Genomic DNA, 27,283 nt, shown 5'->3' with positions numbered 1-27,283 from the left:
AACCTCCAACGCTACAATTAGGCCTTCTTCTGCGGGTGCTACTCCGAAACCAAGGCGCCGCAGATCTGACGCTGACGAGCCGTGAATGAAACGCTTTAACTGTTTTGACGCTCGGGTCAGAGTTTTGTTGCGGAAACATGTGTTAAGATGACAGGTTTTGACGTTGGGGGGGATCGCCACTCTGTGAGGTTTGACTGACAGTTGGGCGACGCCGTTCGCCCCGTCGTGGCTCATTTGCGAGCTTAGCAGTCGTGTCAGGTTCTGGCTTCCTCCAAGCTCAGCATGTTGCCGGAGCAGGACAGATGCTCCACATGTAGCCTCTTGATAAGAGACTGCTTTTCCAGCAAAAGCAGAATCAAGGTTGTCATCAGATTGTTGGTGTGAAGATGATTTTAATTTGTGTGTCAAATTAATGAAGCCCGGTAATTGATCTTTCAATGCCAGCCCTTTTTCCTGGGGGAATTAAAACCTTAATCGTTATTGATCTTTCAGGGTTATGTGAGCCTTTTAATGTTTTCTTTTTTGTGTGTCTTATGAAGAGACTATTTCAAAAGGGCTTTGAATCAAATTAGGAAGTGTTACTAACAGACCGTGTAGTCATTTCCTACCATCGTGAAAATGTCTAGCCACCCAGCTGACTTCCTGCCACATTATCCAATCTACCATTATGTCCGAGGCCAGGGTTTTTCAGAATATCTTTTGTCAAGTTCGTTCACATCAGAGCATTCGGGGGGTTTTGTATTATTTCTCCACTCCAGGAAAGGATGTAATATGGTTTTAACAAGCAATAGTGCAGTATGGGGGTCCAGATATCAGAAATAAGGCATTTCTTTCAACCCAACCTGTTTGGAACATTAATCAAAAATCCCCTCTGTATAAAAGTGAAATAATTTATTTATGTGCACTAAAAACAGAATGAGATTTTTATTCATTTATTTTTCTAAATTCAGATAAACATTTAAGACACTACCTGCACTTTCATTTTGAATGTGTGCAAAACTGTCGAAATCATGTTAATGTTAGGGGAAAAAACGACAATTTTGCAACTGCGGCGCTTCCGTTAAATAAGAAACGCAATTAAAATCCTGAATAAATAATTTTGTTCATGCAATAAGTCACTAAAAACATGTCTCATCATCTTCCTCCAACTACTTCCTGTCATCATCTTTGTGATTTCTGCCAGTGGTAACGTCCGCTTGTTGATCGTGTTGTGCAAAAAAAAAAAAAAAAATTGTTTCCATTGCAAACTAATTTCGATACGGCCAAAAAACCCCCACCTCATCCAAGCACCAAAACTTTTATTGAAAAAGGAGTTGTTTTTTTCGAAATTGACATGTTTCCATTGAGCAATGTTCTAAATATGGAATTGTGCCATTATAAGGTCAATGGGAGCGCATATAATAACTGCTTATCACTGTAAAAGGTCTTCAGCGCTGAGACATTTCACTTTTAGACTTAACACAGATAGTTTTGACAGGACATTTAAAATAAGATCACAGCAAATAAATACTTTTATCATCAATCGGCACTAAAAATGTACATCTGAACCTCCCTTGGGTGTTAAAACAAGTAAGAAAAAAAACATCATTATGCAACCTCCACTTATATGTACAGACTCTAAAAGAGGTGGAAGTAAGTCACGTAAAAATGCCTCTGAAGTGCTCAGACTGTCACAAAAATAACCCAGATTTGCAGCCATTTGGATTAATTAACGATATTTAGGTTGGCAGCAAGCACTCCAAGTCTGTGTGAGTTAATTGAATGAGACACCCTTTTTTCTTATTTGGCTAATCTGCGTGTCAACAGGAAATAAACGGATATAATTAGAAATGCCAGTAACGTCTGTCTCCCGTTTAGATGGAAGTTTTAAGGCTGCATTAAGGTTTCTTAACGCGGCGTCTTCGTGAACCGTGGACACCCAACTGGGAATTAATTATTTCAAATGAGCTCCAGCAAAGCTTGTCCCGCTGGTAAAGGCCGAAGCACTCACTACTAAAAAGCTCAGTTTCTTTGTACACAATTAAAATATAAGAATGTTTTTTTAAACTACAATTAACTTCTACTTTCTTTTTGTTTATAAGTTTAACCTCAATAAGGAAGGCGACTGTGGTTTTGCTTTGGAATAGCTGTTGTAAAAATCAATGCCTGCTAGCAGTGACATTTTTCCTCCTCTCTTTTCTTCCATTGTTAATTAAGTAATGATGGGATACTCTAGGGGAGATGGTAAGTGACACAGATTGTGAGTTTTACTGACATGCAAGTTAGATGAGGTGTTAAGTTTGTGTTCTCTGTCCCAACGGGGAAAATTATCTTGTTCCCTTTTTTTTCTTGTCTCACTTTAACATTATTGAATCTATGTGGAGAAAAAAAAAACACTTCACAGGGTCTAAAGTTTAAAGGTGCTGAGGTGCCTGAAGACGAAAGTCCCCTTTAAACGAGCTTCTAGTTAGGACGCTAAATAATGAAAAGTAGGTTTGCTATAGTCATGAATCTCTTGATAAAGTCTGTTGCCTTGTTTTAGTTGTGTGTGTGTTTTTAAGTACAGCTTAATGAATTTCATACACTCACCAGCCACTTTAATAGGTACATCTTCCAAGAATTGGGTTGGACTGTTAGGCGGCCAGAATTTCCTCAAGGAAAAATTACTGGAGTTCAGTGAACTCATTCAAGAAAAACTTGGAGAATATGAGCGATATCATGAAGGAATATAGGTACAAAGTGGTCATAAAGGGATGGACAGTCAGCAAAAATAGCCAAAAATATGGTGTGATATTACGATCAAAATTAGGAATATTGCTCAACCAATGGTTGGTACTTCTTTGTAATAGGAAGCTGTATTTCCATTCCAAAGCCAGCTACTAATCTGGTTAATGAAAGGCTGGGACCAGTAACTGAGCCACCAGCAATGGCCAATGCTAACATATGCTAACAATGAAGAGGCTAGTGCCCAACATGCCAAGAGTGGTTCCACTGGATTGACTGCTTAGCACGAACAGACTGGAGGTAGCTTTGGAGAAGTTAACATTTAGTATGCCTCAACTGGTCACCTACTCGTACATTTATTTGTAAAGAAAACTATCAAGAAAAGGTCGACATACAACGTCTGTAAACGATACGCACTGGTTGGATTGTTGCGTGTTCCTTTGACAGAATTTACTGTAATCCAACATGGCATCAGGCCTAAAAATTAAAGACACAAATATCAAACAAAGAAAGTAAGATCTATATCAGTTACTGGCCAGCAAGTCATTAGTCTTTCCAAAGCTAACACAGGCCAAGCCTGCTAATGGTCAGCAGAGGGACAAGGCAATCCTGTGGTTACCAGGTTTCTAAAAAGCAGCTCTTGTGGTTGTGCGCGATACTGGGGAAAAAGTCGACTGTTTTTGTGTTTGTCTTAATTAATTTTTTAAAAATTATCTTGCATGTTTTCAGCCAGTGATTGGAGACGTCACCAGCTTCTCCAGTGCCAACTTAAGTGAGTAGTCTGCTCCTCTGTTATCGGTGAAAGCATACATTTATGATTTCACAATAGATGTAGGGAACAGGGAAGTAGCTACCGCCGGGAGCACAATAGTCTTTATTTTGAGTCAAGTACCGTGCCGTAAAATCCATGTGGTTTAAATGATGCTAGTTTTGAATTTAAAAAGTATAATGCAACAAAATGTGAATGGGAGATGTTTTGTAATTACCCAAATGTTCGTTTGATGCCATCTTTTTTTGTGTTTGGTATATTTTACTGTAGTTTGTCTCAATCTAGGTTGTGACAAAGAGATTTTTAGAACATTTCTCATGTGGAGATGCTCTGCTTCAACTCATAAACCAATGGTTTCATTGTGAGGAGTAAGCCAAGAGGGCCTTTTGTCCCTTTGCATCGAAAGATGTTCATTTGTGATAACGGAGGACAGATATCAATTTGTTTTGTCCTCTGTTTGGATTAAATAATTTCAATATTTCACCATAAAGCAGTGGTCTATTTTAGATCATTTACAGTCTTAACCAATTTGTTTAAACTATTTACATTTACTGATTTTTTTGTATATATTTATTGATTAGTTCATCTTTCTTGCAAGATAGGGTTAGTACATTTTCCCCTTCAGTGGAAAACGAGACATGCTGATTGCCTCAGACGCAACTGAAAGTGTGTTGATAAAGCCATCATTGTTTGTAGTGACAGTGAGATGACAAGCAGGCATGGAATGATTATTTGCAGTGTGATTATTGTTAGAAACGCAGGATAATTTCCCAGGAGAAACACCGAACAGAAGAGACATTTTTTTTCAGACTCAACTGAGTAGCAATCAAAAAACTGTTCAAAAGTGTTTTTTTTTATTTTTCCAGTTTTCAATCTTCACTTATAGTTATTTGTTTGCAATGACATGTCACTGCAACACTGGTCCACAACTTCCAGTAGAGCATGGCTTTCTATTACAGTTATTACAGTTAACTATGATCTATAACATCAGACTCCTTTGCGTTTCAGAGTCTCAACGGTTGATTACTGGTTTCCAAATATATATATATATATATATATATATATATATATCAGTGACGTGCGGTGAGGTTTCATATCTGGTGAGGCACCGACTTAATTATAATCGGATTTACAAATCTAGACCCTCTGATTGTTATTGTTTACATAAGGAAATTTCGCGCATGCGTACAATGCTGGAGGGCAAAAAGACTAACATGCTTAGCTGCGCCGCCACCAGAGAATAATTCTGTTATCTCAATCAAACTTAGACATGTAGATACTATTAATTTCATGCTGTGCTTAACAGCAAAGGGAGAAGCCGTTAAAGTACAACTCAAAACCACGTCTTTCTCGCTCTCTGTATCAGCGCAGCTACTGTATGGCTAGCTCGCTGTTACTGTCTCTTACTCTGCAGTTGTGGAGTCACAATGTCTGGGATCATGAGCGCCCCCCAGCGATGAGGCACGAGAACTGCCTGCCTCACCTCGAATCTGTTCTCTGCCGTTTATGATCGCTCCTCAGCACACGAAACACGTTGCACACAGTTGGTGACAATAAAAACACAGTACATTAAATACATAAGCTAAATTATGGAAAATCAGTTCATACATTAAATATTTTTAACCATTTTATTGGTAACGTACAGACAGGAGGAGCATGCTCTCAAAGAGTGGCAGCCGGTGCAGTTGGCGAGAGGTTGCGCAGGTGAGGCTCAGCTCACTGCTGCCTCACCGGCTTCGCTTCTGAGCATTTGAATGGGAAAATGCGAAAATTCAGCGATTTTGAAGGAAAAAAAATAATCAGATTTGGTTAAATTAAATGAAAAAATAGGTACTTTATAGTACAAACCACAGGGTGAAAATATCTTTATAAATGATTATACTATTTATGACAGGTGAGGCTGTGCCTCACCTGTCATCAGCCTGACCGCACGTCACTGATCGTAGGTGAGCCTGTGCCTCACCTGCCTCCCCTGACTATATATATATCTGCCTCACCAGACTATATCATATATATTTGCTTTCTACTTTCATTTAATCTTTTTAGGCAAGCACAGAAAAGGTTATCGTTTAAATAACCTTTAAAAGTTTGAAACCAATCAATCCAGTTTCTAGGAGATTAAAGGCAAGACAGAGAGACAAGAAAGGCACCATAGACAGATCTGGTAAGTAGCCATCAGAGAAGGTCAAGTAAGGTTTCTTAGCCAATGGAACCACTCTTAGTGCCTTCTCTGGGTTTCCATCAGAGCAAAATCATTCATTTTTCTCATGGTGGCAAAAAAAAGAAAAAAACAGTGTGACCCCAATAGCTGCAGGCGTAAACTCTTAAATGTCCATGCAATACCATTTGGGCTTCTGAAATAGAGCACAACAGCCGATGTGGGTATATGAAGAGGGTGGGGGGCTTGCCTGTGACAGGTCCAGCTCTACCTATCCTGATGGTCATCTCATCAGGGTCTGGAAGCTGGAACAACGGATCCTCGTCTTTTTCCTTTCCCACTTTGGAGTCACGGGGCAGAGCCAAGGCGGCCTGGGGGTCGATGCAGATGCCCTGATGACAGCAGAAGAAGACAGAAACGCAGATGTCAGGTCAAACTGAGTTCGACCTCAATCACCAGACTGAGAAATAAAAAAAAAGACTGAGAAATTAAAAAAAAAAAAAAAAACATAATTCACCTCTGTAACTGATCTCACCAAGTATTCAAGCGAGGTATTTTGTCCTTTCAGGGGGGTTGTAGTAACATGTAAGTGACTTTTTGTACAGTGCCTTGCAAATGGATTTATGTAGGTTGTTTTAGTCCAACATGGAGAGTTTATATTTTTATACATATATACAAATATATATGTATATACACACATATATATAATTCTTGTCACGTTTTTTTTATGTGATAATTGTACATGATATGAAAAGGAACCAATGAAACTCAAAGTGAACCCAGGAAAAAGAACTATCTGGATGTATGAGCCTTCATTATGATGATTTCCTGCTTACAGTTAATCAAAACATGTTTAAAATTAAATTATATCAGACCAATAAAAAAAAAAAGCATAAATATATATTTGATTAAAAGTATATTTAATACCCGTGTAAGTGCTGACAACTTTCAAAAGTACATTTAAGGTGCATCAAAACACGTATTCTAGCTTTCTGACAATGGCTGTTAGTGTGCAATTGCTCTGTTTAACATAAAAGATATTCATCTCCCGTCTCTTTTTTGTCCATTTTTATTGGTAATGTAGGTTATAGGTACTCTTTGGATACAGTATATATCTCTCTTGTGTCAACAACATTTCTATACAAGTTAAGTGTATAGTGTATATTTTAGTCACCCGTAGTGATTTCTAGGGTATTTAAAAGCTACTTTCCTCAATGAAGACTTGGTAAAAGTGCACATCGCTGCTCTGTGACTTGTTAGCTTGGATTCCCTGACAGAATGAAACCTCGCTATTTATATCCAGAGACGTTCGAGAGCGTTTGCCATGAAACATACCCAAAAGAACGTTTTTGGGGCAAGTAATGTTTGACTTAATAGCTTTCAAATATCCAATCCAAAGATTCCCTGTCATGATTCCAGCTGTGCACTCCTTTCTTTTCCAACAATTCTCCCCACTCCCCCTGTTTCCCGTTTGGTCTTGGGTGCTTGTGCATGCAAATCTCCGCTATTGCAAGAGTTAGTGTGTGTAGGTCTGGCACCACTTGCATCCCTCCAGACTCCACTTCAATCAGGCAGTCACACCTCGGCTTCATCAGCTCCCCTCCTGCAGTACGCCCACCCAACGCATCTCTGTCTGCCACTTACTGCGAAGGAATGGCTGAAAAGTTTGTCCTCAGTTCATTGTCAGTCACTCCTTGTTTCTTTTTTTTTTTTTTTGCTCAAGCTGCTGCCCTCGTTCAGGTTCACTTCCACATCTCTTGTAAGGCTGAGGAAGCACATGCCAGCCGCCACCTGCAGTCCTCCACCAGCCAACTTGCTACTTCTAACAACAGTAATCCGTCAGGCAGCAACAGGAGAGATTCAACGAACTGTTATTTAGTCCTCTCTCAACTTAGCTCAAGCGTGAACCTTATTACGCTCCACACTTTCAAAATGAACCCACACACCTCAGCTTTGTGTCGCAGCATTCAAATTCATTTTGTACTGCAGATATGAATCAACAGTTTTTGTCTGAATAACAGAAAATTAATCCAACCTCCTCCTGCTCATAAAATCAGCAATATAACTTTCCATCTGGGGCCTTGCACTTTTGCACATTACAAAATGTTACAAACACACAGGTCACTGGGCTTAATTTGGAAATGTATCTGATAGGCTAATAAAAAGTAGCCAATTTCAGTGCAAGGGGGAGAAAAACTACAGTCAAATATGACAAGTGTGCAACTGTCTTTGTGACAAAGTAGTTAAATTTCTACTTATTTACCACTTGTCCCTTAAAAATACTTCTACTTAACTTTACTTTCTAAAAATATCTAAACATTGCTGTCATAACTTTGCTTCACTTACTATCCCGACTTTGCTTCACTTACTATCCCGGGTTTGCCTGTGGTAGCATTACGTTGAAGTAATGCATGTTTTTTTGTTTTTTTTATCATTATTGCTCTTCTCTGCTGGGGTATGTAAACTTATGAGCACAACCGTAGCTATGGGAAAACTAAAGATTCTAAGGCGTTGTGCACACGTAACCAGATCTTTATAAAAACATACTTCTCTGCCACATCATTTTAAAACAGCAATATCATATACATGGGATCTGTTTCAGAAAAGTTTTCATCCATAAGCACCACAAATCCACCCTTTAGCATCGTTTTAAACATGCCAAACCCATAGGGGGCAGTGCAGCGCACAGCTAAGACCTACAACCGCAACTTCCTTTTAGGAATTAAACATGGCATCCATCAGTAGGTTCATTTGTGTGGACCAAAAAATAAATTGAACTACTTTTAATTAACATATTCAGATGTAAAGTTAATAAAACACAAGAGAATGTTGATTGGGAATCATGTCAAAGCAAGAATGTGGTTATATTGACGCATTACTTGTCACAGATTATAATGCATGGCATCAGAAATCTCCATTTTCCTCAAGGACGCACAAAAACACAAATATAGAGGTTTCATAAATAATTTTTAGTGGTATGAAACCGAGTTTTTATGTGGATGAGAGGCCAAAACACATAAAAATGCATTTGTTTTCCCAAATATCTGCTGTGTGTGGGCTACGCCAAACCTGTGCAGAAACTACACCGTCTCCATAGAAGCCAAAAGGGAGAGTTGCCAAAAGGGATTGCTACTCAAACGTGCAAAACAAAGTGATCGGTATATGTGAGAACATCTATAAGAGCAGGAGTTTGGCCAGTTTCTGCTCTGAGTCATTAAAGTGCTCAGAAAATGTACGACAGAACATCTGATGAGGAATCAGCTGTGTCAAATTCCACCTTCCCCTAACAATGCTCAAATTTAAAAAAATATTTTAACAAATTCAATTTCAAAAACTATCTGAAGCTAACACAAATATTAGACCAAACAACAAATTAACCACACAGACAGGTGTGGGCCTAATTAAGTGGTTTTTGAAAACGGGTGAATTTAATGAACCCAGAGGCAGCATATTCATTAGTAAGCCATTAGCAGAGTAAGGTCCAAAAGCGGGGGTTAAAAAAGATGGAATAACACTTGCTGGCATTTATTTTTCATCCCGTTTCAATTGGCAATGATTGCATCACAGCTGGTCTAAAAGCAGGTAGAGTGATTAAAATGCTTCTGTGTGCACAGATTGTACTGCGTACACAAATCTAACTGAAATTAAGGGACCTTTACAAATAAATCCCTGAAAACTTCACCCAAAGTTATGAAGAAGATTGCTTTGAAATTCTTCTGCAGTGCTGAGAAGAAGTGACCGTGCAGAACTTTAGTCTTGCTGCTAAGAAATGGCTGGGAGAAGGAGTGACTTCAAATAGTTTAGGATAAGAAGATCTTAAAGAGCTGCCAAAACACTGAGATGGTATGATCCTCTATATGGCAAACTCTAGACATTACCGTTTTATGTTCCTATTGAGATGCAAGTGACTCATTTCCTTTCAAGTACAAAAAAAAATTAATAATAATAATAATCTGAATCAGTTTTATTGGTTACGATTGTGTGCAGAAACAAGGAATCTGACTGGTTTTCAACCATTCACGCTGGTCACTGGATCAGACAAAGACGGGTGTCATTTCAAACTACAGGAGTTTCACAGACTGGTTTGCTGAGGAGGAGTAATTTGTATACGTGGAGAGATAACACATCCCTCGGGGACGCCAGTTCTGGTGGTTATTCCGCAGGAGGAGATTAGTTAAAAAGAAAAAATACCATAAAAACTAGACTCTCTCATGTTGCTTTAAAAAAAAACCCCAAGGTTTATTGATCTGTCAAATAACGTCCATGGTGTGCTTCAGCAGAAGGCACTGAAGTAAGGCAGTGTTATTAAAACCACCAACGAGGACAAAGTGTTACAGCTGCATGTAGGACTTTAGAGCTGCACAAGGAAGGATTTTTAAAGATGTTTTGTTCTCACGACGTGCAGAATAAGCCTAGAGTAGCAGTTTTCACCTCCAGCTCCTATTAGCTGCATAGTGACTAATGGCAAATTAACATTTTACTGGATGGTGTGTTTTGTCTGTTTGACTGGTTAGAAGCTAACTGAGGTGGCTTTACTGCTATTCATTTATACAAGGGTCTGATTATATTCAGCAGAATATAATCAAAAAAGATGGAATATAGTCAAAGAAGTGTCTACAACAAGAGTTATATACAACGCCTATTTGTAATTCAGGATTAGTAGATTCAACTATTCACCGATTTTTCTGTGGAACGTAACTTCAAATTGTTTGAGGAACGTCATTAATTTTTTTTTTTAAACATCTATATTTTTTAAAAGAAAATGGAGCTTGAGAAGCTAAAATACCTAGGCTGAATGCTACTTGACATATTGACTGGTGCGCTGTTCATTTTCTTTGATTGAGTGAAGGAAGGCAAAAAAGCCTGTGGATGTTGGCTTCAGCGGTAGTGCCAAGATGGTTTCCATTGTGTATATTCATATTTAATAAGGTATATGTGGAGCGCGACCTATTAAAATAGAAAGTTTTATGTAATTTTAGGGGAACTCTCAAGTATTCGCAGGTGGTTGTGGTCCCAAACCCCTGCAAATAAGTGGTCCACTTTATGTATATAGTTTTGTCTCAAAGCCCATTTATTTTAAGGTGGTTCAAAGCCCAAATGTGTCAGTGAGTTAGTTATATTTTCTACACCAGATTATAGTTCATCTCTCAAAGCAAAGGGTGGTTTTACAAAGCATTGGTTGTGCAGAACTGAATACTTTTTCTGATTTGTTGTTCCAATAAAATAGAGTCAAGTTTGTGGTCTTAGTGTGACAAACTGTGAAAAAGTATTCATACTTTTACTGGACACTAAATGATTACTATTTATTTTAAAAACCTGGTACGATCCAGAAACAGTAGGAAAGACAAAAGTGAACATTTGGTGTCATTGTTTGCCTGAGAGCGTGTCGTGACCGCCAGCCAACAAAATGGCTTAACTGAGTGATTTCACTAGTTCACTCATTGATTATTTTTAAACATTTTAAAGCAAGTTGTTGCTACCTTTTAAATGAGAGCGAACCCTGCTAAATGCTTCTTGTTTATGCGTTAATTGTCACTGTGGCCACTGCTATGCGAGTGGGCAAGTATGAGTAAGAGTGTGTTCATCTGAAAATGTGTGCGTATGTGTGTGTGTCCTGTATGTGCGTCACATCATAGATTAGCTCGCATACCCTCTCCAAGAATGTCATTAACCTACAATGGCCTTTGGTGACAGCCCATGATACAATCTCATCAGCAGGTCCTGGCTCTCCATTAACACGCCTCCAGCAGCAGCAGTTCCACTCCGTTCATCACTCAAAATCCCTACCTTTGTTTTTATCTGTCCATCTATTTACAGAGACTCTCCCAACTGATAAGCACAGTGTTTGCAGCACACTGTACCAAGCACCATTGATGAATCAAATCCTTGTTAAAAAGTCATGAAAGTTGAATGTTGTGTCAAAGTTAAAATACATAATTTAAGGCTCAGAACTGAGATCAAATTCATGGGCATGATGCATTCTGTGGGTTATCTAGGTATCGAGCTAACAAATTCAGCAGATGCTGAATTTAGTTACATCCATCTGTCCCAATGTATTTATCTTCCTACATTTTTGACTTAGCTAGCTGGCTAGCAAAAACAGCTGGCTACCTATACGTGACTTGGCTAGCTAGTTAAGTTAAGAAGATAGAAATATGGGAAGATAAAAATCTACCTTCCCACTCTTTTGACTTGGCTAGCTAGCAAAAAATAGCAAGGTAGCTTTTTTTCAGCTATTTTTGCTAGCTAGTCAAATCAAAAATGTGGGAAGACAATTTTTAGCTAGCTAGCTACAAGAAAACAAAATATGAATCCAAAAACCACACAGGGACTAATGCAGTAGTACAGAGATATATTTTTAAAATTGTATCTGGAGAGATCAAAGGGCCTGGGATTATTTAATGGAGGACCATCTGAATACAATACCAATGGAGTGAGTAGAAATTAATGCCAACATTAATTTTTTTTTTACATTAGCCATATGTCTAATACCCATAATTCAAAAACGAACATATCACATTTGAAAATGTTAGAGTATATGCTGCAGCCTTGACACAATTTCAGGATCTCTAGCGCCACATAAAAACAATTTGAAGCAGGACTTCTGTACATTAGCTAAAAGGTTCAACTCACATGAAGAGACGATACTGCGTAGAGGTTTCACTAATCATAAAGTGGTTTTAAAGAATCTGTAAATAGTTTGGAATATTACAGTCCAGGCCTGAAATGCTCTTTTTTTTCTTAGCTTTCCTACTATTTGAATCAAGTTTAACCAGAAAAAATAATTTTGAATTAGAGGTAATAAAATGCAATATGGATTTATTAAAAAGTGGAGGGGCAGGATTTTAAGAAAAATTGGATTCAAGCTTTATATCATGTTACAATGCTATTACCTCCTCAAAAACACACCTGGAGTGTTTGAGGAATCCTTGAATTACATTAAAGTTTTAGCTTCTTCTAGTCAGAGTTCAGAAGTAAATCTGAAGAACAAAAGGTGTTCTCACAACAACACTGATTTGAAAAACCTTTGCGAGGTAGAGTGAAGAAACACACCGGAGACTGCATGCTAGGACTGAATCACAACTGATCAGATGCATATAAATATATGTATATCTAAGCTGAATTGTACGGCATAAATATCACATGATTTATCACGCTGTCCTTTTTCACATAACAAGCCCTTGTCGAGTTGAATGCACTGCAGGGGGGCTCTGCAATAAAAAAGTCCTGATGTTTACGTGATTTATTCTGTGTGAAAGCCAGAGAACGGTCCCTGAGGACTTGTCACACACTTGGATGAAGTTGAGAAAGTGATGAGTTAAAAAAAAAAAAGAAAAAAAAGGATGGGGAACGTGTAGAAGTGTAGAAACTGTCCTGTTTTCATCAAAGACACACCAACATCCTGTCACGTAATTACACACACAGAACCCGCACAAACACACACTGGCTCTCTCTTGATAGCTACTGGTGCTCTTGTGCTATCTCTGCCTCAGATTACTGGCTGTGCTCGATCTATTTGATTAAAATGGTTGGATTAGAGCTGAATCTAACTGATGCTCAGACTAAAACAGGAAAAAAACTCATCTGCAAAGAAAACAGAATTACTGTCCCTCGGGGATTTCAATTTTAAAAAAAGAAATAAAGGTTGAAAAACCCTCCAGGGTCCCATTATTCCCACATGGGTGGCTGCATATAGCAGATCGCATGAGCATGAGGAGCTGCAGTTTGTCAGTGAGATCTACAATAAAGGTTCACACCAGTGGATAGACATAAGCTGAAATTATTTCCTCTGGGGGAGGGGGCGGGGGGAGTTGAATTCAAGTGGTGTGAAAAAGTAATGTGGATCAACCAGTCATTCTGGGAGGTCGGAAAGAAACATCTGAAGCAGCTAAGGTGACGATAAGGCTAAGATCTCACACAGAGAAAATGTGACCCAAATCAGACTTTTTCATGACTGTCTGAACACACCGAGTCAGCATTTTTCATACAACCCAATTTGTGCCACCCCCATATATGTTAATAATCTAGTTCTGTAGTCTGAACGGTCATGTTACATTTTATTAAAGATGCACCTTTATCTGTTCAAATACTATAAAAAAATCTAGATCAGGTATCAGTGACAATGTGTCTGATCCATAAGGGCAGATCTATTCAGGCTAATTCTATTCTCTTTCTGTGGTGAGCAACGTCATGCTGTATTATTTAATTTACATTATGTTTACAATTCCTAATAGCACTTTCTGAAGCATTTGAAAGGTTTGTTGTAGTTTATTTTATTTTTACATATTTGACCAACGTAGTCAGCCTTTTGCTTTTGTCAGTTTATTTATTTTTACATTGGCCGTTATATTCCTAATTGCACAGACTCAACAAATTGAAGTTGCGTTATTTTTTATATTATATTTATGTCTGTGTTTAAAAACAAAAACAAAAACAAACTAGAACATTCTTAGCCAATTCAGCAGTGTTTTTCGGTGTTGGCCGATGTTAAACATCAGATATTGGTAATGGAAGTGGAAAAAGTGGATTGGTGCATTCCTACATTTTATCCGACTTTTCATCAGTGATGTGAGCCATGCATCAACATTCTGCACCAGGAGAAGCCAGATGTGGTAAATTCGGATGAAAGCAATGTCTGAAGAAGAAGTTGTAAGTCGTAATTTTGTGATAACACTATCAACTTCTACAAATCAACAATTTCATAATCCGATCCATTCTTACTTCCGTGTGCTGCTGTGCGATGCCTACGTTCTACTTCTGCGAATGCAGGTTGTTTTGGGGTCAAAGACGCATCTCTTGGTTTGATACTAGAAGTTTTTATCTAAAATATGTAAGTAAGCCAGATAAACAAAATAGCAAAAACACACCAAATGCGTAGCTTAGAAAATATTTTACTCAATTCACTAGAGTCACAAAACCTTAAAGGTGGCAAGTTTATGACCCTGTTTTAAATTATTCATGATGTCTATAATCTGCTTTCCAAACGGCAGGTTTTATTCTCCCCCTTCGACAGGCACCTTAACATCAGAAGGCTGCAGCATTCAGAGCAGCTTGAAAGGAAAGCAGGCACTAAAAATGAGGCTTGTATTAAATATTCTCTGACAGATAAAGGTTGTGGTTCCACTCTATATTTATGTGCTATAGCTTCTTTGGAAGTTGTTCACAATAACATGAGGTGGGCCAAATTATGCGTGTCTACACATTCTATTTTTTTATTTATTTTTTCAAAAACATGGTTCTTTAACAGTTACACATAAAAAGAAAAGGCAGATAAAAAGGTGAAAAATGTTTTATCTCCTCTTATTGCTCTATGATGTCAACTCCCAAATCTTTTTAATTTGTTGAAGAAGATAGTTATCTGTTATGGATTTTTTTTTGTATATCCACAGTAGAAGAACACATAAATCTTTCCTTATGTAATGATTTCTAGATGTACATCTGAACTCCCTCATTTTATCCACATGCTCACAGTTGGTTGCTGCAACCAGACAAACGTCCCGAAAACAAATTAAAAATGGCTAAAGCGTGCTAGCATTTAGCTTCAACTATATGTACAAAACCAAAAAATCAAGTATATCTAAAGGCGTTATACCCGAGTCTGCAAATAGAAGAGGCCAAACCTCCCAAACCAAAGACTGTGGAGTTTCTCTGAAAATTGCTCTATTTAATATTTAATTTCCCTTTGGGATCAATAAAGTATTTTTCAATTTTCAGTTTGAATTGAAAAGACAATTATTTAATTTTTAATGGGAAGTATATTAAGACTGTAACTGTATAAATTTAGGTAGATTAAGAGTTTATGTTGTAAACTGCAACAATATATAACCCTAAAATTAAAGAGTTGTAGAAAAGCATAGGTAAAAGCCAGAAATGACATGATCATTTAAAAGGGTACAAATAATTTTTTGCAAAAAAGTACATTTCGGAATGGTAACACACATAAAAGTGTCAAAACCTTCCCGTTACCAAACCATCCAGTCCTCCATGTAGAGTTTTTCCGAGAATCATTTGCAGACATCTGAAAACTTGACTTCAAGTTTGAAAGTGCCACCTGGGTAGCGTTCTATTCAAGCCCGAGAAAGTTCAACAGTAATTTTTGTCATTTTTTCCAGCAGTCGTCCACTCTCGGATTGCTCTTCGCAACGTCCGCTGTCAAATGCGTCTGGCTAAAGTCAGTTCCTGTGGTCCGAATGTCCCCACTTTCATCAAGCAGACAGCTCAGCATGACTGTTACTAAAGAGCGCTGCAGGCACTGTAATCAGAAAAACACTCTTTATGCACACAGCTGTTGAAATAACCGCTCTCCGTATCACATATGCTAAGACCGGAACACCGTAATGCACCGACTGCTATCATTTTCCTTTTAATACATTCATTTGCATCTAAATAAATGTAAACTGAAGCTTTGTTTCCAGAAATTACTGCGTACTCTGTCATTCTCCTCACAGATGAGCACTTTACCCGCTGATGCCGATCGTTCAATGGCCTTTCCTACCCTCACTGACATTTAAAATAATCAGCGGTGGGACAAAACGAAGCAGAATGGCTTTTACTGTCGCCATGTGTAGCAGGAGCCCCCCTTTTGCATTAGAACGCAAAAAGAATGTCATTTCAAACATATGTTTGGACACTCATTCATCATGAAAGGCGGTTGGTCAAAACTAAGAAATTATGCCAATACTTTTAAGCTGGCTTAGAATATCATTATGACCAAAAACAAGATAGACGAGGAGGATTGATGATCCTCTTCTGCAGCCTAGTGCCTGAATGGTTACGAGAAGCTCTTTGGGTGGACCAAACACCACAAGTGGTCATCATGGCTCATCCAACACTGTTACTGTCCGGCCAATATGCCAGAGTGCAACAGCTGTTGTAGCTGTTAAGCTATTGGTCTGAAACCAAAACTTCTAAACCAAAAACAGCACTTCTTCTAACGGGACCCGGCTTTGGGCCCCATAAGGTGCGATCTGTCCTCACAAAACAGTAGTTGTTAGAAAAATGGATCTCATAAAGGAAGAAATGCTCAAAGACACACACAAACGAGCACGGTTTCATGGTAGCTTAACATTAGCAGGTGTGTGTAAATGTGCAAATGGGCTGACATCCTGTCAAGTCTGGAATCCTGCTACTAATTGATGAGCTATTAGTCCAGTGGAGAAAAATAAAAGTACTGCTCTGACATCAGTGAGCACACACACAGTGTGTGTAACAAGGCATGGCTCCTGTTGACATCTGAATGTGAATTATAGTAATGATGATTATAAGGTCAAATTGACATTATTTGAAACAAAAAGATACACATTAGCTCAACATGCTGAATAGGCTACTAATGTCACCTACTAGTAAAAACCAACATAATTTGAATAAAAAGGACAAAATTTGCAGAACCAAGTCCATTTTTGTACATAGAAAATCAATAGAAGAAAACCACAGTGGGGAGCAGGCTTCAGATTATTCATGTGTTGAATTAACTTGGAGTTACGTAAATGCACTTATGCTGACGAAAAGCCTGCAATTGCAGGGGCAAAAAAGAATCTCCATCTTCACAAAAAAAAAAAAAAAAAATCAAACAAAGGTACTAAAAATGATTTAAGTGTGAACAGATAGATGGTCATTTTGCTGGACGATAAATTGTCCCAGAAGTTATTGTGATGATAATATTGTTGCTTTTTAGACCACTTTCAAGCACTTTAATGGAAATGGCAAAATAATGCAAGAACACATTCTCAAAGATCAAAAACTTTTTAAATTCTGATGAACATTTAAGTACTGGAAGTGGAAGATATGCTAAATATGTAATATTGTGTAATTTTTGGGTTAATAAATGTGGTTCAAATGGATTTCAGAAAAACTATAATGAAAAAGGTGAAATTTGGAAAAACTAACAGATTTAATAAGGCCCCACACATCATTTAAGCTCTGAGGGATAGAAGACGAGAACATAAATGCTCTTCCAAAGTTCAGCTGCTTACAGGCAGAGTGAAGGGCCTTGAGATGGGCGAGTTGCAGTAATTGCAAAATAATGACCCTGGGGCACACGGTCAGACAGTCTCTACCTAGAGATTCCCATAGTGTTGAAGAACTGCGAACACACACACGCGCACACACACCAAGAGAAAAGGAGGTAGGTGAAGAATTAAAAACAACAGCCTGAGAGAGAAAGTTAACAAGCTCTGTCCACTCTCAACATGCGCCCACCAGGCACGTCCCCGCTTGCATTTGGTGTGATAGCAAAAGCTTCAAATTCAGCCCCCACAGCTGCTGTACTGGCTAAAATAAAGCACTGGTGCATGAGTATACAGAGGCATGTGTTGTTATTGATTTAGCTGGCCAGACGGTGAACCATTCTGGGTATATGAAGGGATAGTTCAGAACGTTTTCAGTTGAAGGTTCAGTTGAAAGGTTAGAAGCAGTTAGCTAGCGCTCTTGGATCCAATCATTTACTGAGGCTGGAGCTAAAAGCAAAGACCAGAGGAGATTTCTTCCATCTTGAAACAACTTCAACGTCAAATGTCAACTCAAGTCGTGCAAACGTTATATTATGAACATTGAAATAGTTGACAAAGTGGATGTTTAAAGCAGAAGATAAAATGAAGGTGAAATTCATGTGTTAAACAAGAACTAAGAACATACTGTAAAAAGGTTTTGGAGTCAGAGTAACTGCTTGATATAAGATTAAAAAAGAGCAAAAATATTATAATATTGCATCTTATAATATTGCGTATTATAATAAGGTTTGATACTGCCCAAGGAGACCCCAATATGTAACCCGACAAAAGAAAGAAAATTTTCACAAACTAAAGAACTTCCATTTAGTATTTTTATTTAAAAATTTGGTTTCACAAAGTCATTTGTAATCACCACAAGATTTTATAAAGTCACTGTTTTCATAATCGTTTTATAACCTGACTGGCTTTAAAACTCTCAAGCTTATCCCTGGACTTGTGTGGATTAATTTATTCAGTTTACACTAAGATGGCAACCAGCTGCTCCAGATTTTATTTTGTTTGGAGTATTAGAGTAATTTCAATTCTTTCACTCACTTAAAAACATTGCTATATATTGGCATATATATAGCAATGGGACAAAGGTGTTTTGTCCTGTCTTTTACACTGTGCTGGTCTTCCATATAAAATTCGGTAACACTTTATTTGAAGGGGGTGAATAAGACTGACATGACACTGTCATAAACATGACATAACACCTGTCATGACCATCAATAAGCCTTCATGAATATTTATGACTGTTGTCATAAAGCATCATTCGGTAAATTATGACACTTTTAATACAAAGTTGACATTATTCAAAATATCTTTGTTATGACAACTTGACATTAACCAAGAAATCATTACCGATATAAATTTGTTATAAAAGTATTACTGATTGCACTTTAAAAATTAGGTATCTTTATGTTATTAAAGGTAAAGTTTGAACAGTAATGATTTCTTGGTTAATGTCAAGTTGTCATAAAGACATTTTGAATAATGTCAACTTTGTATTAAGTGTCATAATTTACCGAATGACGCTTTATGACAACAGTCATAAATATTCATGAAGGCTTATTCATGTTTATGACAGTGTCATGTCAATCTTATTCAACCCCCTTCAAATAAAGTGTTACCTAAAATTCTAATAAAATACCATAAAGTCTGTGGTGGTTTCAACAATTTACTTGTATTTTATTATTTGTTTAAATCAGGAAAAGCAAATGTTTGGGAAAATGTCCAGTACAACAAAAGATTGAGCAAAAGTGTTAGATACGATTTTGTTAAGCACTGGTTGCACATCTATTGGGTTTAAAGTCTTTGCATCTAATCTAAGAAGAGCCATGGCCAGCACCTTAAAGATAAGACTTTAAAACCTCCTAGCGACGGAATCGACTGGGGCGCCGGTTTTCTAAAACAAGGGTAATCTGGTGGAAACACACTGGGAACTGGCCCAGCGAGACCAATAAGCAGAAACCCAACTGGAATATATCATCAGCTCAATGAAAGTGAAGTTTGGACAGTCTGCAAAAACAAATCTTGGAGGTCCAGCATCCAACCCACACGGCTTTCCGTCTTTTCCCTATAAACACGCGCCGTCATCGTCATGTCGTCTGCACATCTGACGGACTCTTGTGCGAGTCCCCCCATCCGTTGGAGACAGCTTCTCCTCCGTTAAGGCTGTTTACACTCTGGAATGCGACTCTCTATTTGGCTCAGGGTCATCCATTTAATTCATCATGTGGTAATCCATAAACATGCTATATAAATATTCTGTTGGGAGTCCTTGGCTTTTCTCACCCAATTGAAGGCAACTTAGTCCAGCAAACGGATAAAAACACTTTTTCATTCCATTTGAAAATACTGAATACTTCTCTGTAAAACGCGCCTGGTTGATTCTACTGATACAATTCCATGATTTCAATTTCACAAAGACACATGTAAGATGCTTTATATGGCACTATAACATAAATTACGGAGCATATGATCAGATTCAGAGGCGCTCCGTTACTTCAAGCAAGCCGTGAATGACAGCTGTGGTAATCTTGAAGCAATTAGCATGCAGTTAATTTCCATAACAGCGCAGACCAAAGCTAAACGGAAGCCGTTTCTAAACCACTGTAGCTATTTTTATAGCTCACGGATTGAATAAACAGAGCACGTACTTTCTTGGCATGAATAAAACATTTCCAGCTCGCTGATATCCCAGAGCCGGTGGGGCGAGGCCTTATTTATGGAGACAGCAACACAGCAGCACTTTCCTGGACTGCGTTCAATGTCGTCATTGAACAAAATATGTCGATTTCGATCATAAAACAATTACAGTGTGGGAATGCAGGTTTCATTTCAGGTTTCATTCTACATGGGTTTGCGCCAGCTCTGCTTCTTCAATGTTCTGCTAAATTCTTACAAAAACTGATAAACATTTTGAGGTATTTCAAACAATTTTGTCAAAAGGGAGTCTATTACTTCAATTCCTATGATTTTCTTAGGTTATTTTTACAGATTTGAGAAGTCAGAGGGAGATCACATATCAGGGGAAGCACAAAAGGCATAAGTAGATATTTAAAATGAAATTTCATTGAGTATATATCAAAACATTATGATTATTCAGGCTGTGACAGAGTGAGAGAGAACAAGACTTTCAGCAGATCGCAGGAAGCCTTTGTAAGCCCATTTTTTGAATTCACAAAAAATCAACTTAAGAAAAAAAAAAAAAAAGCATAAATCAGTGACAATTCTGATTGGCGCATCTCTAGTCATTTCTGGCTAAAACACAATTTTCTATGTTTCCTGCATAACAAAAAAACCTTAATGGTCAAGTATTGAATTTTAGATGATCCAGATTTTGTTTGGTAGTCCTTTCACAATTACATAAATGAACCTACAAAAAAGGTAAGGTTGCTCTCAAGGATTGAAAAACATTTACTTCCGACAAAACTATTTTCTTTATCTTTTAAAAAAAAGAAGTAGAAAAACAACTGAAGGCTGCCAGCGATTTGTCAAATCTTTTACTGAAGTGGCGTAGTAAGAGTTATAGATCCACAGAGTCTTTGGTTCTGACAATGGACTCTATTAATGCTACTCCTACATTTGTTAGGGTTGTTACTTGTGAATTTTCAATGATTCAATGACAGAGACAAACGGCTCTGTAACCTGGTCTTGTTATTGGGCAACCCAGTTCAGATACCAGTAACTTAAATAACAATTTTCAATCGTCCCATTTCTGTGTAAAACTTTGCATTAAGTAGCTTTACAAGTTCACATGTCTCTGACAAATAATCTGTATAAAAAGTTTCAGTCTGGTTTCGCTACGTGTGGTTAAGGCATGAACTAACTCATTTTTTTGGTTACCTAGCAACAACCTGTTGAGTAACTTGCACAGCAGCAGTTTCATGTTTTGCCACTGTGCCTTAAAACAGCATGGAGTGAAAACTCTGTAAAACAGTAAAGGACACACCATCAGTTTGGCAATATTTAAGATATTTTAAACAAAACACTCAACAATAATTATCAATGTTAGTTATTGATATCGACCGATATGCAATGCTTATTTCGTGATAAGTTTTTCAGCCATATTGTCCAACCCTAAATTTGGGTAATAATTAAAGCAACGTTGCACAAGAAAAAAATAAAATAAAATCAAAGTAACCATGACTACAACATAAAGAACACACAACACAAAGAAAACTTTGAAGACGTTTCTGAGATTATGTTGTACAAGAGTCTTGAAGGATGGCATTCCAGAATCGAGGGAACAATCTAAAAAATTAGATTAGGCGAGGGTGCATAAAGTTCAATTTAAGTGAGACATCGGATGGTGAGGTTGAATGTCAAAACTGGAATTTTGGTAACCGTCTGGATACCAATGAAGTTTCTAAAGCAAAAATGTGATATGACACATGTCATATCACATTCTAGAGGTGAGTAGATTTTTATTTTATTTTTATTTTTGCCTTAAAACATTTATTTGAAGGCAAACTTTGGAATATGTTAGGTATGCCATGAAAAGAAGTGTTACAGTAATCAGAACCAAATTTGACAAGCGCATTCAGAGCAGTGGTGCTATGGGGGTGAGTGAAGCCCAGAGGCTGTTTGTGTCCAGGGGGAGGAAGTAAGCAGACTGGGTAATGTTGTTTATCTAGGCAGTGAAAAAGAGAGTGTAATAAAAGAACAAACCCTCTACTTTAAAGTAGGTATGGACAGTAGAGTTGTTGATTTGTGAAGAAAAACTGCCAGATTTTCAGTGTAGATTTGATGCCAAAGAAAGAAAGTTTGTTTTATTTACGTTGAATTTGCAAAATTATGTGCAAAACCAAACAGGAATGTTCTGTAAACAATTATAGAGGGAAGACATAAAAAGTTTGATATTGGGCTTAAAAGAAGACCAGAGCTAGATGTTTTCTGAAAATCTCGCCCACCAGAAACATGTAGATGATGAAAAAGGTGGGCCCCAGGGCAGAGCCTGGTGGTACACCCCTGCTCACCGAGAAGGTCGTTTGGTGGCCTTTTAACCACACTTAGTTGTCATGAGCAGCTAAAGCCTTTCCTCTGCCTACATTTCCCAGAATGCTGTGTGGCTCTGGATCAGAGTTCACTGAATATTCTATATATTGAATATTCCATCAGATGTATTATCTATTGATTTATTGTTTAGCCCTACCCAAATGTAAGTTGACCTTGCGACTAACCTTGAGATAATTATTCTTTATTAGTCAAATAATAATAAATCAATCAATATTCTGTATAAACACTAGTAGCTCTAAGACTAACTTGAGTTAAGTCTCAAAAGTTTAGATGAAGGGCATAATGTATTATTACAAAGGGATGAAAATATATAAATTAGACAAAATATGCAACAACAAAGTAAGGTTCAAGTCATAGAAAGTTTCAGATTACAAAGCATTAAATATGAATAGTGGAAAAAAATTCCCCAAAATAGCTTGACATAATTGGGGAAGCGCGCAGTGAAGCATAGCGACGCATGCTTTGGGCAACTTCCAAATATGCTTTGTATGCATCACTCCATTCATGAACAAAGTGCTTTAAATTCATGAGGGGGAAGCGCATTTATTTAGAGAAACCTAGCAGTGACTCTTCCTAAACAGAGAGTTTCCTGTACAAGATCTGAACCAACAAAAGAGCCAATGTGGGACAATTAGAATTAGACAAGCAATTCCCTCTTCCTCTGATGGAAAGCACAGAGGGAAGCCAGTCAGTCACTTACATTGTTTATCTTGGCAGAGACAGAGAAAATTAAATGTAATTGCAGTGGGGTTAGTTGGCTTCTTATTTAGTGTGTGCCGTCTCTCGGCAGGTAATGAAGAAAAAACACAAGAAGTAGAAAATACACAACTTGGCACACTAGAACCGATTAAATGAGTTGGTATAAAAGAAAAAAATATTAAGTCAGTAAGTAATACATTTCATCAAGTTGAGATTAGGTGTAGGAATTATATAAGTTTTCATTTCTTACTCCTTTTCAAACAAAAAACTAGTGGAAAACTATTTTGTTCTTGGCTATGTATTCACGTGTTTTCCCCGTCCTGCTAATGTCTTGCTTTCTTGTTTTTAAAGACTATAAATAAATAAAATATAAAAGGATATAAAAGATAGATCCATCTATCAATTTTGTACCTGGTTGCTGTGGAGAAAGACAACTCGGTCTCAGCCACTGTTCGCCACAACATTATTGGGCTGAACATTAATACAAACAAGTCCAAACATATACACAATATATTTTTAGAAAACCCAATGTTAAAGGTACCTGAGTTTAACAACAACGTACAGTTAAAAATCAATACAGCACAACTTTAAAAAATGGAAACAACCAAAAACCCACATCCTAAATCAAATTTGCCATTATCCCTAATTATTTGGATTATAAATGGGGACATGAGGAACGTCTGCTGCACTTTCAATTGTTACAGAGCAACAAATATATATGTATATTTAGCACAATGGCGAGTTTTTCACTGAGTACGCATTTCAGTGAATCAAGTCTGCCATTTGAAATGAGCGTTTGTGAATGACATGACTGGTAGAATAAGGAAATCTGAAGTGATATTCGCTGGAGGTGATGAGATTTTCTCAGGAAATGAGAACGTATTTCTGAATGTGTTGGAAAAGTTTCCAAATTATTTACATGCGACCTTCTTATACGTTTGGGTCCATCTATTCCCCATCTGTGGCCATAAATTGACTTTTCTGCTTGTTTTCGCCCGCTCCATTTTCACAGCACTCTTGTAAAGACTCATGATGCTGGCTCCTTTCATTTGAAGCAATACAAGAAACAGGCAGCTTGAGAGAGCTCCGAATACATCACACTCTCATCTCCTGATAAGAGACAGCCCATATTGTTAGCGTGACAGGGGGAGAGAAAAAAAGGCAAGACGGTTCCTCAATGTATCGACAATAATCCCACTCTAATGCGCTTATAACCATTTTGCTGATCCCAAATCCCTTTTTCATTTTCCAACACTCCCTCCACTCTCCTAGTCATACCAATTTATCCTATCTAACATATTAGACATCATTTATTTGTTATGCATACAAATCCTCCCAACAATTGGCAGTCTTTTGCTTTTGAAATGAAAGAGTCAGAGTGGTAATGACACCAAGAACGCCCTACATGCAAAACAAGCGCCACATAAGAAAAGGAAGTCATTAAATATCCATTAAGGATGTGAAGAACTTCCATTTTTAGTCAATTTGTATGGATGAATAAAAGCAACCAAATAGATCCCATGTGAAATATTACTATTTGGAACGAACCAAACAGAAGCTTATCAAAGGGAGATGATGAAGTCGTCAGAGATCTCAGTTCTGCCAGGTAATCGGTTTGAAGTTGATGAGTTTCCTTTCCAATCTTCATTAATAGCTCCTGTGTTGTTTTTCTAGTGCAAAGGACCAACATCCAAAGTGGAATGTAGCAGAACTGATTAGATGAGGCAAAACTTTAGAGAAACTTGGGTGTTTAGCTGCTGAAAATTAAAAAGTATCACAAGCATTTATTCTGAGCGGTTCTCATCATGGCTCACACAGCAAGATCTACAGTGTGCAGTTATTAAACGTATGTAAGGATAAAAACTAATATAACATATGAATTGCAAAATCACTATAGGACATTTGTATTATAAAGCTACAAATAGTATCTTGGTGAAGGCCTTTCAGTGTGTGGGTATGTCATCCATACATGTGTATTAATGTTTTCTTTGAAAGTCTGAAAAACATTGACAGGGCCTCTACACCTCATGAGGCTAAAATGCCAGGCGTTGTGTATATAAAAAATGAGGCCATTATAAATATTTTCTTTTACATAATTTTTAAATCTCTTCTCAGTGTGGAACTTTTCTGGAGTTTAGCACATCTTCTAATACAGAGTATGTATGTGCATCATTACATGAGAACTTGTAATGATTCATTAGAGATGATGATGAACTTGGTGATTAATCCAGATACTGAACAGACCCGTGAGGTGAAGAGGAACTGCAACCAACCAATAAACATCCAACAATATCATCAGTTTCCACACAGTAGTGGCCTCATGTAAACAAAGCCGGAGTGTGTTTGAGATTACCCCAATTCTTTTAAGTGGCTCCCACCTAATCAGTGTAGAAATTAGCAGGTAAGTACAACTTGGTGAATCCTGAAAATGTGCCAGTTGCATTTTCCATGACAAGTATACACCCAAGTTCCAGTTGTTGGTGTTTAGTTCAGTAGTGCCCATGAGCAGTTCTACTGTTGTCAATACAAAGATTCAAATTCCAAGATTCTACAGATGTTTTTAATAAAATGTAAAAGTTTCCTACCTATTTATGGTAGAAATTTCAAGCTTTAAATATGGGATCTGATTGATGGACGGACAAATTCAAGTTTTAGATGATGAGGATGCCTTTCTTTCTCACCCTCGTACGTCTTTTCTTCATACTTTTATATATCTGATGAACATAGTGATTAATCCAGATACTGAACAGACCCGTGAGGTCTGTTCAGTATCTGGATCAAATTCTTTAATTTTGCAGACTGGGAAGGATACCTGGCAATAAACACAATGGCAGTAATAACGCCCAAAGGCCATAAGAGTAGCTGTTGTAGGGGCCCTGAGGTTTTCGTCATTGAAAAACACATTTGTTAATGAGAAATTCAAGTGCAACTCTTTTCGTTTTAAGTACGGACATAAATAAAACGTCTGTACATGACTGCACGAGTTTTATTTCACACCCAATGAAGAACAAATCTTGTGTATGAGATTTACCGTCACGGATGAATTGTACCTAGAGTCCAAAACAACTTTTCAAACAGCTCAGTCATGAGAGTCATTTATTCAAATCAGCTCTGCTGGAGCTTGGACCATATGAATCTTCCAGTGCTGGTTATAATAATTGGAAACTAAAGTAGTGAAATAGAACACGATGTAAATTTGCAGTCCTACACTTAGCTTATTTCAGTGGGAGAATTAGAGAGCAGATGTCCCTGTGGAAAAAGTGGAACTAAATGAAGAATGTTTAAATTGTTGCCTGCATCCATACCTTCACAGAACACTTATCAGAACAAGCACACTGCCTGATAAACCGGCCCCATCATTCCCGCACTAATGAAGCCAATTGGAAAAACAATCCTGTCCAAGAGTCAATGCCTGAAATAAACACTTTTTTGCATAACCGGCATAGAAATGCCAGAAATGAAGCTGGGTGAAATTCTGGAATAGCAACATGACTTAAGTCTGCTAGCATTGAACAGTGTCACCCAGAGACAAAGATGAGTCTAATGACTTGTTGAATGTCTTTGCATAATCTCCATTGAAAGAGTTCATAAGACTGAGGCTACAAACTGTGTGTGACTGATTTTAAAACCTCTTTTCGGAGGCTTAAGTTATCAAACCTCCGGCTGGGCAAATCCAGCCTGGGGATGATCTGGATTTTAGCATAGACTGTTGAGATACTGCTTTAACTCCATGAAAATTTGTTGCTTAATTTTACTCACAGCTGCCCGTCATAGCATCTGATTTGATTTAAATAATAAACTCATCCCTCTTATTAGGCATTTCGCCACAGGCATTGCAAACAGCAGGTAATCAAACCACTGTTGAAAAAGAACAATCTGGACAAGATGTCTCGAACTCTTCCATTCATCAGTAAGATGATTGAAACAGCTGGGTTTATCAGT

General features: G+C 37.6%; 1 protein-coding gene across 5 annotated transcripts in view; it reads right to left on the bottom strand.

Annotated features, from left to right (window-relative positions):
* slc39a11 (solute carrier family 39, member 11) overlaps positions 1-27,283 on the bottom strand; it is a 146,610-nt gene that overhangs the window by 56,185 nt on the left and 63,142 nt on the right. For 3 of the 5 annotated variants that reach the window (XR_001663190.1, XM_007560637.2, XM_007560641.2), the window contains exon 5: positions 5,881-6,022. Coding sequence is in view for 4 of the 5 variants with exons in the window: in XM_007560637.2 (XP_007560699.1) it covers positions 5,881-6,022 (142 nt within the window). In the remaining variant the exon portion in view is untranslated. The remainder of the gene's footprint in view (positions 1-5,880; positions 6,023-27,283) is intronic. The other 2 variants (XM_007560649.2, XM_016675795.1) reach the window with 1 other exon arrangement.

The sequence above is a fragment of the Poecilia formosa genome, unplaced genomic scaffold, assembly GCF_000485575.1.
Source record: "Poecilia formosa unplaced genomic scaffold, Poecilia_formosa-5.1.2 Scaffold4, whole genome shotgun sequence".
NCBI classification, from domain to species: Eukaryota; Metazoa; Chordata; class Actinopteri; order Cyprinodontiformes; family Poeciliidae; genus Poecilia; species Poecilia formosa.
Note: the sequence above shows the minus strand (reverse complement) of the source record. Positions and strands in the feature narration are given on the sequence as shown.